Source organism: Pogoniulus pusillus, chromosome 14 (assembly GCF_015220805.1).
Source record: "Pogoniulus pusillus isolate bPogPus1 chromosome 14, bPogPus1.pri, whole genome shotgun sequence".
Lineage (NCBI taxonomy): Eukaryota > Metazoa > Chordata > Aves > Piciformes > Lybiidae > Pogoniulus > Pogoniulus pusillus.
In genome coordinates, this window is record NC_087277.1 from 29,937,561 (window position 1) to 29,950,921 (window position 13,361).

Genomic DNA, 13,361 nt, shown 5'->3' on the forward strand with positions numbered 1-13,361 from the left:
AGAAAAAAGGGGGGAAAAAAGGGGAAAGGGGGAAAAAAGGGAAAAAGGGAAAAAGGGGGAAGAAGGGGGGGAAATGTGAAAAAAGTGAAAAAGGAGAAAAAAGGGGAAAAAAGGAAAAAGGGGAAAAGTAAAGGAAAAAGAAAAAATGGCAAGAAGAGAAACAAATGGAAAGGAATTAAAACAAGAGAAAAGAAAGTAAAAGAAAAGAAGAAAAAAGAAGGAAAGAGAAAAAAGTGAAGGAAAGAGAAAAATGAAAGTGGAAAAAAAGAAAAAGTAAAGGAAAAAGAAAAATGGAAAGAAGAGAAACAAATGGAAATGAATTAAAAGAAGAGAAAATAAAGTAAAAGAAAAGAAGAAAAAAGAAGGAAAGAGAAAAAAGTGAAGGAAAGAGAAAAATGAAAGTGGAAAAAAAGGGAAAAAATGAAAGAAGAGAAATAAATGGAAAAAAATAAAAGAAGAGAAAAGAAAGTAGAAGAAAAGAAGTAAAGAGGAAAAAATGAAGAAAAGGGGAAAAAAGGAAAGTGGAAAAAAAGAAGAAAAAAGGATAAAAAGGGAAAGAAAAGAAGAAAAAAGAGAAAAAAGGAAAGCAAATGGAAAAGAAGTAAAAGAAGAGGAAATAAAGTAAAAGAAAAGAAAAGAGAAGTAAAGAGGAAAAAATGAAGAAAAGCGAAAAAAAGGAAAGTGAAAAAAAAAGAAGAAAAAAGGATAAAAAGGGAAAGAAGAGAAATAAATGGAAAATAAATAAAAGAAGAGAAAAGAAAGTAAAGAAAAGAAGAAAAGAGAAGTAAAGAGGAAAAAAATGAAGAAAAGAGAAAAAAAGAAAGTGGAAAAAAAAGAAAAAAAGAAGAAAACCAGAAAAAAAGTAAAAAAAAAAGGAAAGATGAGAAGCAAATGGAAAAGAAATAAAAGAAGAGGAAGTAAAAGAAAAGAAGAGATAAGTAAAGAGTAAAAAATGAAGAAAAGAGAGAAAAGGAAAGCAAAAAAAGAGAAATAAGAAAGAAAAGGAAAGAAAGAGAGAAAGAAAGAGAGAAAGAGAGAAAGAGAGAGAAAGAAAGAAAGAAAGAAAGAAAGAAAGAAAGAAAGAAAGAAAGAAAGAAAGAAAGAAAGAAAGAAAGAAAGAAAGAAAGAAAGAAAGAGAGAAAGAAAGAAAGAGAAAGAAAGGAAAAAAATAGAAATGAGATAAAGCAGGAGAAAGAAGAATAGAGAGGGGAGGAGAGAAAAGGGGAGAAAAGAGAAGGGGAAGGGAGGGGAGGGGAGGGGAGGGGGAGGGGAGGGGAGGGGAGGGGGAGGGGAGGGGAGGGGGAGGGGAGGGGAGGGGAGGGAAGGGGAGGGGAGGGAAGAGAGGAGAGGAGAGGAGAGGAGAGGAGAGGAGAGGAGAGGAGAGGAGAGGAGAGGAGAGGAGAGGAGAGGAGAGGAGAGGAGAGGAGAGGAGAGGAGAGGAGAGGAGAGGAGAGGAGAGGAGAGGAGAGGAGAGGAGAGGAGAGGAGAGGAGAGGAGAGGAGAGGAGAGGAGAGGAGAGGAGAGGAGAGGAGAGGAGAACAGGGTATGGGAGGGAAGAGGACAGGGGAGAGGAGGAGACGGGGCAGGGGAGGGGAGAGGAGAGAACAGGGGAAGGAGGGGAGAGAACAGGGTATGGGAGGGGAGAGGACAGGTTAAGGGAAGGGAGAGAGACTAAGGAAGAAAGAGAATAGGGAAGAAGAGAGACTAAGGAAGAAAGAGAATAAGGAAGAAGAGAGACTAAGGAAGAAAAGAGAATAAGGAAGAAAAGAGAGGGGCAAAGGAAAGGAAGGAGAGAAAAGAGAAAGAAAACAAGACCAGCAAGGCTGCTGGGCTATTCTCCACAGAAAAAGAAGAGGGGAGAAGCTTTTATTGAAGGTGAAACGTTCTTCCACTCATTTCATTGGGATTGCTTTGCTGTTCCTTTTCCACCCCGTGCCCTAACCTCTGGAGGGGAGCAGTGCCAGGTGCTGGCCTGGGTTTGTCTCCTTTCCCTGGTCTTTAGCTCCTTATACTGCTGTTGTTTCACTTCACCTCTGGATCTGTTCAAACCATACATTAATGTACAACAGGTAGGACCTGGGGGTCCTAGTGGATGGAAGGTTGACCATGAGCCAGCAATGTGCTCTGGTGACCAAGAAGGCCAAGGCCATTCTGGGGTGGATTAGAAGGGCTGTGGATAGTAGATTGAGAGAGGTTCTCCTCCCCCTCTGCTCTGCCCTGGGGAGGCTGCATCTGGAATATTGTGTTGAGTTCTGGGCCACTCACTCCAAGAAGGACCTCAAGGAACTGCTTGAGAGAGTCCAGCACAGAGCCACAAAAGTACTGAGGAGAGTGGAACAACTGCCTTACGAGGAGAGCCTGAGGGAGCTGGGGCTTGGGGCTTGGAGGAGACTGAGAGGTGACCTCATTCATGGTTCTAAAGCTGTGCAGGGTGAGTGCCCAGAGGCTGGAGCCAGGCTCTGCTGGGTGATGCCAAATCATTGATGGTTCTAAAGCTGTGCAGGGTGAGTGCCCAGAGGCTGGAGCCAGGCTCTGCTGGGTGATGCCAAATCATTCATGGTTCTAAAGCTGTGCAGGGTGAGTGCCCAGAGGCTGGAGTCAGGCTCTGCTGGGTGATGCCAAATCATTGATGGTTCTAAAGCTGTGCAGGGTGAGTGCCCAGAGGCTGGAGTCAGGCTCTGCTGGGTGATGCCAAATCATTCATGGTTCTAAAGCTGTGCAGGGTGAGTGCCCAGAGGCTGGAGCCAGGCTCTGCTGGGTGATGCCAAATCATTCATGGTTCTAAAGCTGTGCAGGGTGAGTGCCCAGAGGCTGGAGCCAGGCTCTGCTGGGTGATGCCAAATCATTCATGGTTCTAAAGCTGTGCAGGGTGAGTGCCCAGAGGCTGGAGCCAGGCTCTGCTGGGTGATGCCAAATCATTGATGGTTCTAAAGCTGTGCAGGGTGAGTGCCCAGAGGCTGGAGTCAGGCTCTGCTGGGTGATGCCAAATCATTGATGGTTCTAAAGCTGTGCAGGGTGAGTGCCCAGAGGCTGGAGTCAGGCTCTGCTGGGTGATGCCAAATCATTCATGGTTCTAAAGCTGTGCAGGGTGAGTGCCCAGAGGCTGGAGCCAGGCTCTGCTGGGTGATGCCAAATCATTCATGGTTCTAAAGCTGTGCAGGGTGAGTGCCCAGAGGCTGGAGTCAGGCTCTGCTGGGTGATGCCAAATCATTCATGGTTCTAAAGCTGTGCAGGGTGAGTGCCCAGAGGCTGGAGTCAGGCTCTGCTGGGTGATGCCAAATCATTGATGGTTCTAAAGCTGTGCAGGGTGAGTGCCCAGAGGCTGAAGTCAGGCTCTGCTGGGTGATGCCAAATCATTGATGGTTCTAAAGCTGTGCAGGGTGAGTGCCCAGAGGCTGGAGCCAGGCTCTGCTGGGTGATGCCAAATCATTCATGGTTCTAAATCTGTGCAGGGTGAGTGCCCAGAGGCTGGAGCCAGGCTCTGCTGGGTGATGCCAAATCATTGATGGTTCTAAAGCTGTGCAGGGTGAGTGCCCAGAGGCTGGAGTCAGGCTCTGCTGGGTGATGCCAAATCATTGATGGTTCTAAAGCTGTGCAGGGTGAGTGCCCAGAGGCTGGAGTCAGGCTCTGCTGGGTGATGCCAAATCATTGATGGTTCTAAAGCTGTGCAGGGTGAGTGCCCAGAGGCTGGAGCCAGGCTCTATTGGGTGGTGCCCAACCCCAGCACAAGGGGCAATGGGTGGGAGTTGAGGCATAGGCAGTTCCCAACCCCAGCACAAGGGGCAATGGGTGGGAGTTGAGGCATAGGCAGTTCCCAACCCCAGCACAAGGGGCAATGGGTGGGAGTTGAGGCATAGGCAGTTCCCAACCCCAGCACAAGGGGCAATGGGTGGGAGTTGAGGCATAGGAAGTTCCCAACCCCAGCACAAGGGGCAGTGGGTAGCAGCTGAGCATAGGAAATTCCCAGTCCCAGCACAAGGGGCAGTGGGTGGCAGCTGAGGCATAGGAAGTTCCATGGAAACACAAGGAGAATTTTTCCCTGTGAGGGTGCCAGAGCCCTGGCACAGGCTGCCCAGGGGGGCTGTGGAGTCTCCCTCTCTGGAGATACTCAAAACCTGCCTGGCTGTGTTCCTGTGTGATCTGGTACAGGAGAGACTGCTCTGCAGCAGAGTTGGACTGGCTGAGCTTTGAAGGTCCCTTCCAGCCCCTGACATTCTGTGATGCTGTGAAAATAAGAGAAAAGAGGAAATGGATCTGAAAAGAGCTGGAAAATGCTCTATTTGTGAATATTTCTGCTGGAACAAGAGCGTTACCCAACTGTTTATGCAGTTGATCCTGCTGCTTGATATGAAGCAGAGAGCTCTAAAAGCAAGTTTGTGTTTTCTTGGCTGCTTTCCTCAAACATGATCCAAAAGTCTTTGGGTTTTTTTTTTTATAGCTGTAAATGATCATTATGTGTTGAACCTGATCTTGAGCACCACAAAGTTCCTCTACTTTCCACAGCTCTCCCTGGGGAAACTTGGAGGGGGGGCTCAGAAATCTTTCATCTGTTGAAAAGAAAGCCCAGTGTGCTTTGTTGAGCCAGGTGCTGGCCTCAGTGAGGAATTTAGTGACTTTCCTAATGAGCTCTTCTGCTTGTGAGGGAGTCACTGGCTCTGTATTTTGCACTAAGCTAAAAAAATGGTACAACTCAGAAGTGAACTATCCCAAATTCTCCTGCTGTTATGTGTTTCTCACCTTTCCCCTTCCAACCTCATAGTCATTTATTTAAGAGGGTTGTGAGAAACAAAGGACAAAAAAAGGACACAAATTAATTCCATTTTTTATTTGTTTTGTTTTGTTTTGTTTTGTTTCTTCTTTTTACTCTACAAAACCTGAAGATCAGCCTTCAAACATTTTAGAGTGACATGCAGTTGGGCAACTCTAGCAGGCATCATTGACTTATCAGTAGTCATTGGCTCACCCATAGTCATTAGTCCATCAGTACTCATTGGCTCATCAATAGTCATTGGCTCATCAATAGTCTTTGACTCATCAATAGTTGTTGTCTTTAAGTAGTCATTGGCTCACCCATAGTCATTGGTTCATCAGTACTCGTTGGCTCATCAATAGTCACTGGCTCAAAAATAGTCTTTGACTCATCAATAGTTGTCTTTAAGTAGTCATTGGCTCACCCACAGTCATTGGTTCATCAGTAGTCATTGGGTTGCCAATAATTGTTGGCTCAAAAATAGTCTTTGACTCATCAATAGTTGTTGTCTTTAAATAGTCATTGGCTCCCCCATAGTCATTGGTTCATCAGTAGTCATTGGGTTGCCAATAATTGTTGGCTCAGCAGTAGACATTGGGCCATAAGTAGTCATTGGCCCACCGGTAGTCATTGGGTCATCAATAGTCATTGGTTTATAAGTAGTCATTGGCCCACTAATAGTCACTGGCCCATCAGTAGTCATTGGCTCATCAATAGTCATTGACTCATCAGTAGCCATTGGTCCACCAATAGTCATTGTCCCATCAGTAGTCATTTGCCAACCAGTAGTCATTGGCTCACCATTAGTCATTGGTCCATAAGTAGTCATTGGCCTGTCAGTAGTCATTGGCTCACCATTAGTCATTGGTCCATAAGTAGTCATTGGCCTATCAGTAGTCATTGGCTCACCATTAGTCATTGTCCCATCAGTAGCCATTGGCCAGCCAGTAGTCATTGGCTCACCATTAGTCATTGGCCCATCAGTAGCCATTGGCCAACCAGTAGTCATTGGCTCATCAATAGTCATTGGTCCATAAGTAGTCATTGGCCCATCAGTAGTCATTTGCCCATCAATAGTCATTGGTCCATAAGTAGTCATTGGCCTATCAGTAGTCATTGGCTCACCATTAGTCATTGGCCCATCAGTAGCCATTGGTTCATCAGTAGTCATTGGCTCATCAATAGTCATTGGTCCATAAGTAGTCATTGGTCCATCAGTAGTCATTGGCTCATCAATAGTCATTGGTCCATAAGTAGTCATTGGCCCATCAGTAGTCATTGGCTCACCATTAGTCATTGTCCCATCAGTAGCCATTGGCCAGCCAGTAGTCATTGGCTCACCATTAGTCATTGGCCCATCAGTAGCCATTGGTTCATCAGTAGCCATTGGTTCATCAGTAGTCATTGGCTCATCAATAGTCATTGGTCCATAAGTAGTCATTGGCCCATCAGTATTCATTGGCCCATCAATAGTCATTGGTCCATAAGTAGTCATTGGCCTATCAGTAGTCATTGGCTCACCATTAGTCATTGGCCCATCAGTAGCCATTGGCCCATCAGTAGTCATTTGCCCATCAATAGTCATTGGCCCATCAGTAGTCATTGGCCCATCAGTAGTCATTGGCTCACCATTAGTCATTGGCCCATCAGTAGCCATTGGCCAACCAGTAGTCATTGGCTCACCATTAGTCATTGGCCCATCAGTAGCCATTGGCCAACCAGTAGTCATTGGCTCACCATTAGTCATTGGCCCATCAGTAGCCATTGGCCAGCCAGTAGTCATTGGCTCACCATTAGTCATTGGCCCATCAGTAGCCATTGGTCCATCAGTAGTCATTGGCTCATCAATAGTCATTGGTCCATAAGTAGTCATTGGCCCGTCAGTAGTCATTGGCTCACCATTAGTCATTGTCCCATCAGTAGCCATTGGCCAACCGGTAGTCATTGGCTCACCATTAGTCATTGGCCAACCAGTAGTCATTGGCTCATCAATAGTCATTGGTCCATAAGTAGTCATTGGCCCATCAGTAGTCATTGGCTCATCAATACTCATTGGCCTATCAATATTCATTGGCCTATCAGTAGCCATTGGCCAACCAGTAGTCATTGGCCCATAAGCAGTCATTGGCTCATCGACAGTCACTGGCCCACCAGTAGTCCTTTGCCCACCAGCAGTCGTTGTCCCGCCCGTAGCCGCTGCCTTCAGAGGAAGCAGTGAGCAGCTCAGCCTGCAGGGGCCGCTCTGGCTGGCTCCCATCGCTCGGCAGAGGGTTGCATCCTCTGCGCCGGGGATGAGCTGAGCCCTAGCGAGCCACTGGTGGCCTGCCGGAGCGTGTCTGCTGCTCCGTGTTGCACCGGTGCGTGAGTGCCTCAGCGCTGTGCCGCTCTGCCTTGCAGCTGAGGAGCTGTGCGCAGCGGAGCAGCACTCCTGCCAGCAGATCTGCGTCAACACGCCCGGCTCCTACGTCTGCCAGTGCTACCAAGGCTACGAGCTGCACGCGGACGGCAAGAGCTGCGTCGGTGAGTACCAGCTGAGCAGCTCACCTTTGCTCTTGACACCAAAGAGGGACTCAGGGGAAAGCTGTGTCCAGTTCTGGGCTGCTCACTTCAAGAGGGACCTCAGGGAACTGCTTGAGAGGGTCCAGCAGAGAGCCACAAAGCTGCTGCAGGCGGTGGAACATCTCCCTGTGGGGACAGGCTGAGGGAGCTGGGGCTGGGAGCAGAGGAGCCTGAGGGCTGCCCTCATATGCAGGGCAGTGTCGGGAGGACAGAGCCAGGGCTGAGAACACTGAACAGGTGAAGAAAATGTTGGGAGGATCCTGAAGTTGTTTGCAGTGAGGGTGCTGAGACACTGGCACAGGTTGCCCAGGGAGGTTGTGCAGCACAGAGGCTTGCGGAGTTCAGGCCAAGTCAAGGGGCACTGGGTGCCAGCTGGAGCACAGAAGGTGCCACAGGGACAGAGACAAAGGTTTTTCCCTGCGAGAGTGGCAGAGCCCTGGAGCAGGCTGCCCAGGGAGGTTGTGGAGTCTCCTTGTCTGAAGCCTCTCCAATCCCACCTGGATGGGTACCTGTGTATCACAGTATCAGAGTATCATCAGGGTTGGAAGAGACCTCACAGACCATCAAGTCCAACCCTTTAGCACAGAGCTCAAGGCCAGACCATGGCACCAAGTGCCACGTCCAGTCCTGCCTTGAACAGCTCCAGGGACGGCGACTCCACCACCTCCCCGGGCAGCCCATTCCAGTGCCCAATGACTCTCTCAGGGAAGAACTTTCTCCTCACCTCCAGCCTAAATCTCCCCTGGCACAGCCTCAGGCTGTGTCCTCTTGTTCTGGTGCTGGCCACCTGAGAGAAGAGAGCAACCTCCTCCTGGCCACAACCTCCCCTCAGGTAGTTGCAGACAGCAATAAGGTCTCCCCTGAGCCTCCTCTTCTCCAGGCTAACCAATCCCAGCTCCCTCAGCCTCTCCTCGTAGGGCTATGCTCAAGGCCTCTCCCCAGCCTCGTTGCCCTTCTCTGGACACGCTCAAGCATCTCAATGTCCCTCCTAAACTGGGGGGCCCAGAACTGAACACAGCACTCAAGGTGTGGTCTAACCAGTGCAGAGTCCAGTGGCAGAATGACCTCCCTGCTCCTGCTGGCCACACCATTCCTGATGCAGGCCAGGATGCCACTGGCTCTCTTGGCCACCTGGGCACACTGCTGGCTCATGTTCAGGTGGGTATCAATCAGCACCCCCAGATCCCTCTCTGTCTGGCTGCTCTCCAGCCACTCTGACCCCAGCCTGTATCTCTGCATGGGGTTGCTGTGGCCAAAGTGCAGCACCCTGCACTTGGAGCTATTGAACACCATCCCATTGGACTCTGCCCATCTGTCCAGGCAGTCAAGGTCCTGCTGCAGAGCCCTTCTGCCCTCCCACCCAGCCACATCTGCCCCCAGCTTGGTGTCATCTGCACACTTGCTGATGACTGACTCCATGCCCTCATCCAGATCATCTATGAAGATGTTAAAGAGGATGGGGCCCATCTGGTATAGGTGATCCTGCTCTCCAGGGGGAGGGTTGGACTGGATGAGCTTCTGGGGTCCCTTCTAACCCCTAACCTGTGTGTGTCAAAAGGAACAGCTTATCCTGTAGACACTGATGGGAAGCTCTCCTCTGCTGTGTGAGCAGCAGACAAAGAGGAGTTTGTTCTGGTATGTTGGCAGGCCTTGGCTGCTAAGAGGCTGTGACTTGTCCTGATTTCACACAGGAAGCAACACTGCTGTTTTGAAGCAACACACCAGATGTCTGAGTCTAGATCCATCTCCTCCACAAGTGCTGGCCAGCAAAGTGGCCTCACGGAGTAGCCATAAGTAGTCCCAATTGATTTGGTTTGTGTGTACAGATATAATCTGAGGGATACAGTGAAGTTCTTTCCAAGTAGCTCCATGTTCTGTCCCCTTTCCTGGCGAGATGACTTTGCCTAAACATCTCAGCACACCTTTGCAGAGAGAGGAAAGGAGCTGATGTGTTAAGACAAATTACTGCCTCTTAAAGCAGTTTGGGAGGCTCAGGAGTCTAAAGTAATGCAGAAATGACTCAGATGGCAAAGAAAGGGAACCTGGCTCCCAAGAACATCTGTGAAGCTCAGCATATTTGCTGTCTTCTGCAGAAAGCATCCAGCATGAGCCTGGCAGCTCTCTGGGGAGAGGACACCTGCTTTGTGGCTTGCCCCTAATTCCTCCCAAGACTTTCTTAATCTGAGATCTTGTAGCTTACTCTGCAAAGACATTCGAAGTAACACCAACAAAACAGCTTCTTTAGCACTTTGGAATGGGCCTGACTGAGGCAGGCTCTGCAGTCTCTTCTGTGGAGACTTTCAAGGCCTGTCTGGATGTGTTCCTCTGTGGTCTGTGCTAGATACAATCACAGAAACAAGCAGGTTGGAAGAGAGCTCCAAGCTCAGCCAGCCCAACCTAGCACCCAGCCCTGCCCAACCAAGCAGACCATGGCACTAAGTGCCCCAAGCCAGGCCATTCATCATCATAGACTCAAGCAGGTTGGCAGAGAGCTCCAAGCTCAACCAGCCCAACCTAGCACCCAGCCCTGGCCAAGCAGCCAGACCATGGCACTAAGTGCCCCAGCCAGGCTTGGCTTCAACACCTCCAGCCACGGCCACTCCACCACCTCCCTGGGCAGCCAATTCCAATGCAAATCAGGTAGGATTGTCCTGCTCTGGCAGGGGGTTGGCCTCGATGATCTCCTTGAGTCCCTTCCAAGCGCTAACATCCTGTGAGCCTGGGATCCTGTGAGAAGACTGAGGGCAGAGCTCATTGCTGTCTACAGCTCCCTGCAGGGAGGTTGGAGTGAGGAGAGGGCAGCCTCTGCTGCTTGGTGGCAAGGGACAGGAGCAGAGGGAATAGAATCATAGAATCATAGAATCAAGCAGGTTGGAAGAGTCCTCCAAGCTCATCCAGTCCAACCTAGCACCCAGCCCTATCCAGTCAACCAGACCATGGCACCGAGTGCCTCATCCAGTCTCTTCTTGAAGACCTCAAGGGACAGTGCCTCCACTACCTCCATGGGTCCAAGCTGCAGCAGTGGAGGCTCAGGCTGGATGCTAGGAAATATTTCTGGCAGGGGGGTTGGCCTCGATGATCTCCTTGGGTCCTTTCCAACCCCTAACATCCTGTGAGCCTGTGAATTATCTTATAACCCTTTGAGAAACCTCTCTTGTGAGGGATGGATGTGTGAAATGAGGGAGTGGACCACTCAGAGTGGTTTGTTTCTGCCCTGCAAAAGGTGTTACAGAAGCAAAGTAGCAATGGTTAAGAGTCAGCCTGAAGCTCTCAGGCTTGGTAGCTGCAGCAGCTGTGCACAGGATGAATCTGGAGCACCTTGGAGGGAGTGAAGCTACCTTGGTTTGTGTGTACAGATATAATCTGTCTATTGACTGGATAGGGCTGGGTGCTAGGTTGGACTGGCTGAGCTTGGAGGTCTCTTTCAACCTGCTTGATTCTGTGATTCTATGATTCTACTTCCTCTGCTTCTGTCCCTTACCATCAAGCAGCAGAGACTGCCCCCTCCTCACTCCAACCTCCCTGCAGGGAGCTGTAGACAGCAATGAGCTGGTCCTTAGTGCAGAAGGTATTGCCATGGGTCTCCTTTATACTCAGGCCATGGAAACAGCTCTTCAGAACAAATACAGCTGGGAGGCACCTAAGGAAAGTAGAGCAATTCCAGGAGTGGGATGGAAGGCAGAGCTGAATCAGACAAACTTTGCTACGCCCTGGTCTGCAGCGTGGACATCTGGACAGTTCCTGACAAGCATGGCTCCTAGCTTTGACAAAACACGTTGAGGAGGCTCCTGACAGAGGGCAGCAGAGATGATCAGGGGCTGACATCAAACCTGACTCACCCACTGCTGTGGAGAGTGCACTGCTTTTTGGGGAGAGGCTCTTATGACAGAAGGTGTTGTCAGCTCTCCCACACAGCTGCTGCGTGTGACTAGCACTGTGCTGGTTCCAGCTCACAGGCTCACAGGATGTCAGGGGCTGGAAGGGACCCAAGGAGATCATCCAGTCCAACCCCCTGCCAGAGCAGGACAATCCTATCTGACACACATCACACAGAAACACATCCAGACAGGCCTGGAGAGGCTCCACAGAAGTAGACTCCACAGCCTCTCTGGGCAGCCTGTGCCAGGGCTCTGGGATCCTCACAGGCAAGAAGTTGCCCCTTGTGCTGAGCTGGAACCTCCTGTGCTGCAGCTTCCATCCATTGCTGCTTGTCCTGTCCCAGGCAGCAGTGAGCAGAGCCTGTCCCCCACTCCTGGCAGCCCTCAGATACTTATAAACATTTATCAAATCCCCTCTCAGTCTTCTCTTCTCCAGACTAAGCAGCCCCAGGGCCCTCAGCCTCTCCTCATCAGCCATGCCCTCCAGTCCCCTCATCATCCTCACAGCCCTCTGCTGGACCCTCTTCAGCAGATCCCTGCCCCTCTGCAACTGGGGAGCCCAAAATTGAAGGCATCACTCAAGATGAGGTCTCAGCAGGGCAGAGCAGAGGGGCAGGAGAACCTCCCTGGATCTGCTGCACACACTCCTGCTAATGCACCCTAGGACCCCATTGGCCTTCCTGGCCAGCAGGGCACATTGCTGTGCCATGGGCAACTTGTTAGCCACCAGCACCCCCAGGTTCTGTTCTTCTCATTGCACATCTTGGTCTCTTCCAGTTGTGGACTACTGTGCTCTGGATAACCAAGGCTGCCAACACGAATGTGTTAACACTGAGGACTCCTACTACTGCAGATGCCACCCAGGGTTCCTTTTAAACCCAGACAAAAGAACCTGCAGAAGTAAGTTGGATTGGGAACAGTTTGTACCTCTTCTGTCTTCCAGTTTGTACCTCTTCTGTCTTCCAGTTTGCACCTCTTCTGTCTTCCAGTTTGCACCTCTTCTGCCTTCCAGTTTGCAGCAGTGGTCCTGAGAATACTGAGGAGGTGAAGAAAGTGTTGGGAGGGTCCTGAAGTTGTTTGCAGTGAGGGTGGTGAGACACTGGCACAGGTTGCCCAGGGAGGTTGTGGAGCACAGAAGCACCCAAGGTGATCTTTGATCACCTTGGGTGCTTCTGTGCTCCACAACCTCCCTGGGGGTGTTCAGGATGAGGATGTACAAGACGAAGCCTTGAGCATCACCTTGAGAGGTGTCCCAGCCTATGGTGGGGGGTTGGAACTGAATGAGCTTTGAGGTCTCTGCTATGATTCTATAAGCTGTTTAGGGAGTAGCTTGGCTTTTGGGAGAGAGAGCCAAGGGTTGAGAGTGAAAATCAAGGTAGCATGAGAGCTCACTGGAGCAAAAGTGCCCCCTAACTGCCATACATTGTGAATCATACACTCATGGAATGGTTTGGGTTGGAAGGGACCTTCAAAACCACCCAGTTCCAACCCCCCCTGCCATGGACAGGGACACCTTCCATTAGCCCATGTTGTTCAAGGCCTCATCCAAGCTGAACTTGAACACCTCCAGGGAGGAAGCAGCCACAACCTCCCTGGGCAACCTGTGCCAGTGTCTCACCAGCCTCACTACAAATATTGGCTTCCCAATCTGCAGTCTCAATCTGCCATCCTCAAGCTTCAATCCATTCCCTCTCATCCTGTCACTGCCAGCCCTTGTACAAAGCCCCTTTGTGCTGCCTTTGAGACACCAGAGAACTGTAGAATCCTAGAATCAGGCAGGGTTGGAAGGGAGCACAAGGAGCAGCCAGTGCCAACCCCCCTGCCATGCCCAGGGACACCTACCCTAGAGCAGGCTGCACACAGCCTCAGCCAGCCTGGCCTCAAACACCTCCAGCCATGGGGCCTCAACCACCTCCCTGGGCAACCCATTCCAGCCTCTCACCACTCTCCTGCTCAACAACTTCCTCCTCACCTCCAGCCTCACTCTCCCCACCTCCAGCTCTGCTCCATCCCCCCCACTCCTGGCACTCCCTGGAAGACAAGCTGAAAGCACAAGCAACATGAAGAAACAAACTTCAGCTCTCTGGATTTGAAGTGCTTGTGGATTGAAAACCTTTAACATCAGTTTCCACCTCTTTGCTTTGCACTCTGAATCCCAGGGATGATCACCACCT

General features: G+C 50.3%; 1 protein-coding gene across 8 annotated transcripts in view; it reads left to right on the forward strand.

Annotated features, from left to right (window-relative positions):
• Positions 1-13,361, forward strand: part of MATN2 (matrilin 2) — an 81,544-nt gene that overhangs the window by 26,139 nt on the left and 42,044 nt on the right. For all 8 annotated transcript variants that reach the window (XM_064154753.1, XM_064154754.1, XM_064154747.1 and 5 more), the window contains exons 5-6: positions 7,148-7,270; positions 11,965-12,087. In XM_064154753.1, the coding sequence (XP_064010823.1) occupies positions 7,148-7,270; positions 11,965-12,087 (246 nt within the window). The remainder of the gene's footprint in view (positions 1-7,147; positions 7,271-11,964; positions 12,088-13,361) is intronic.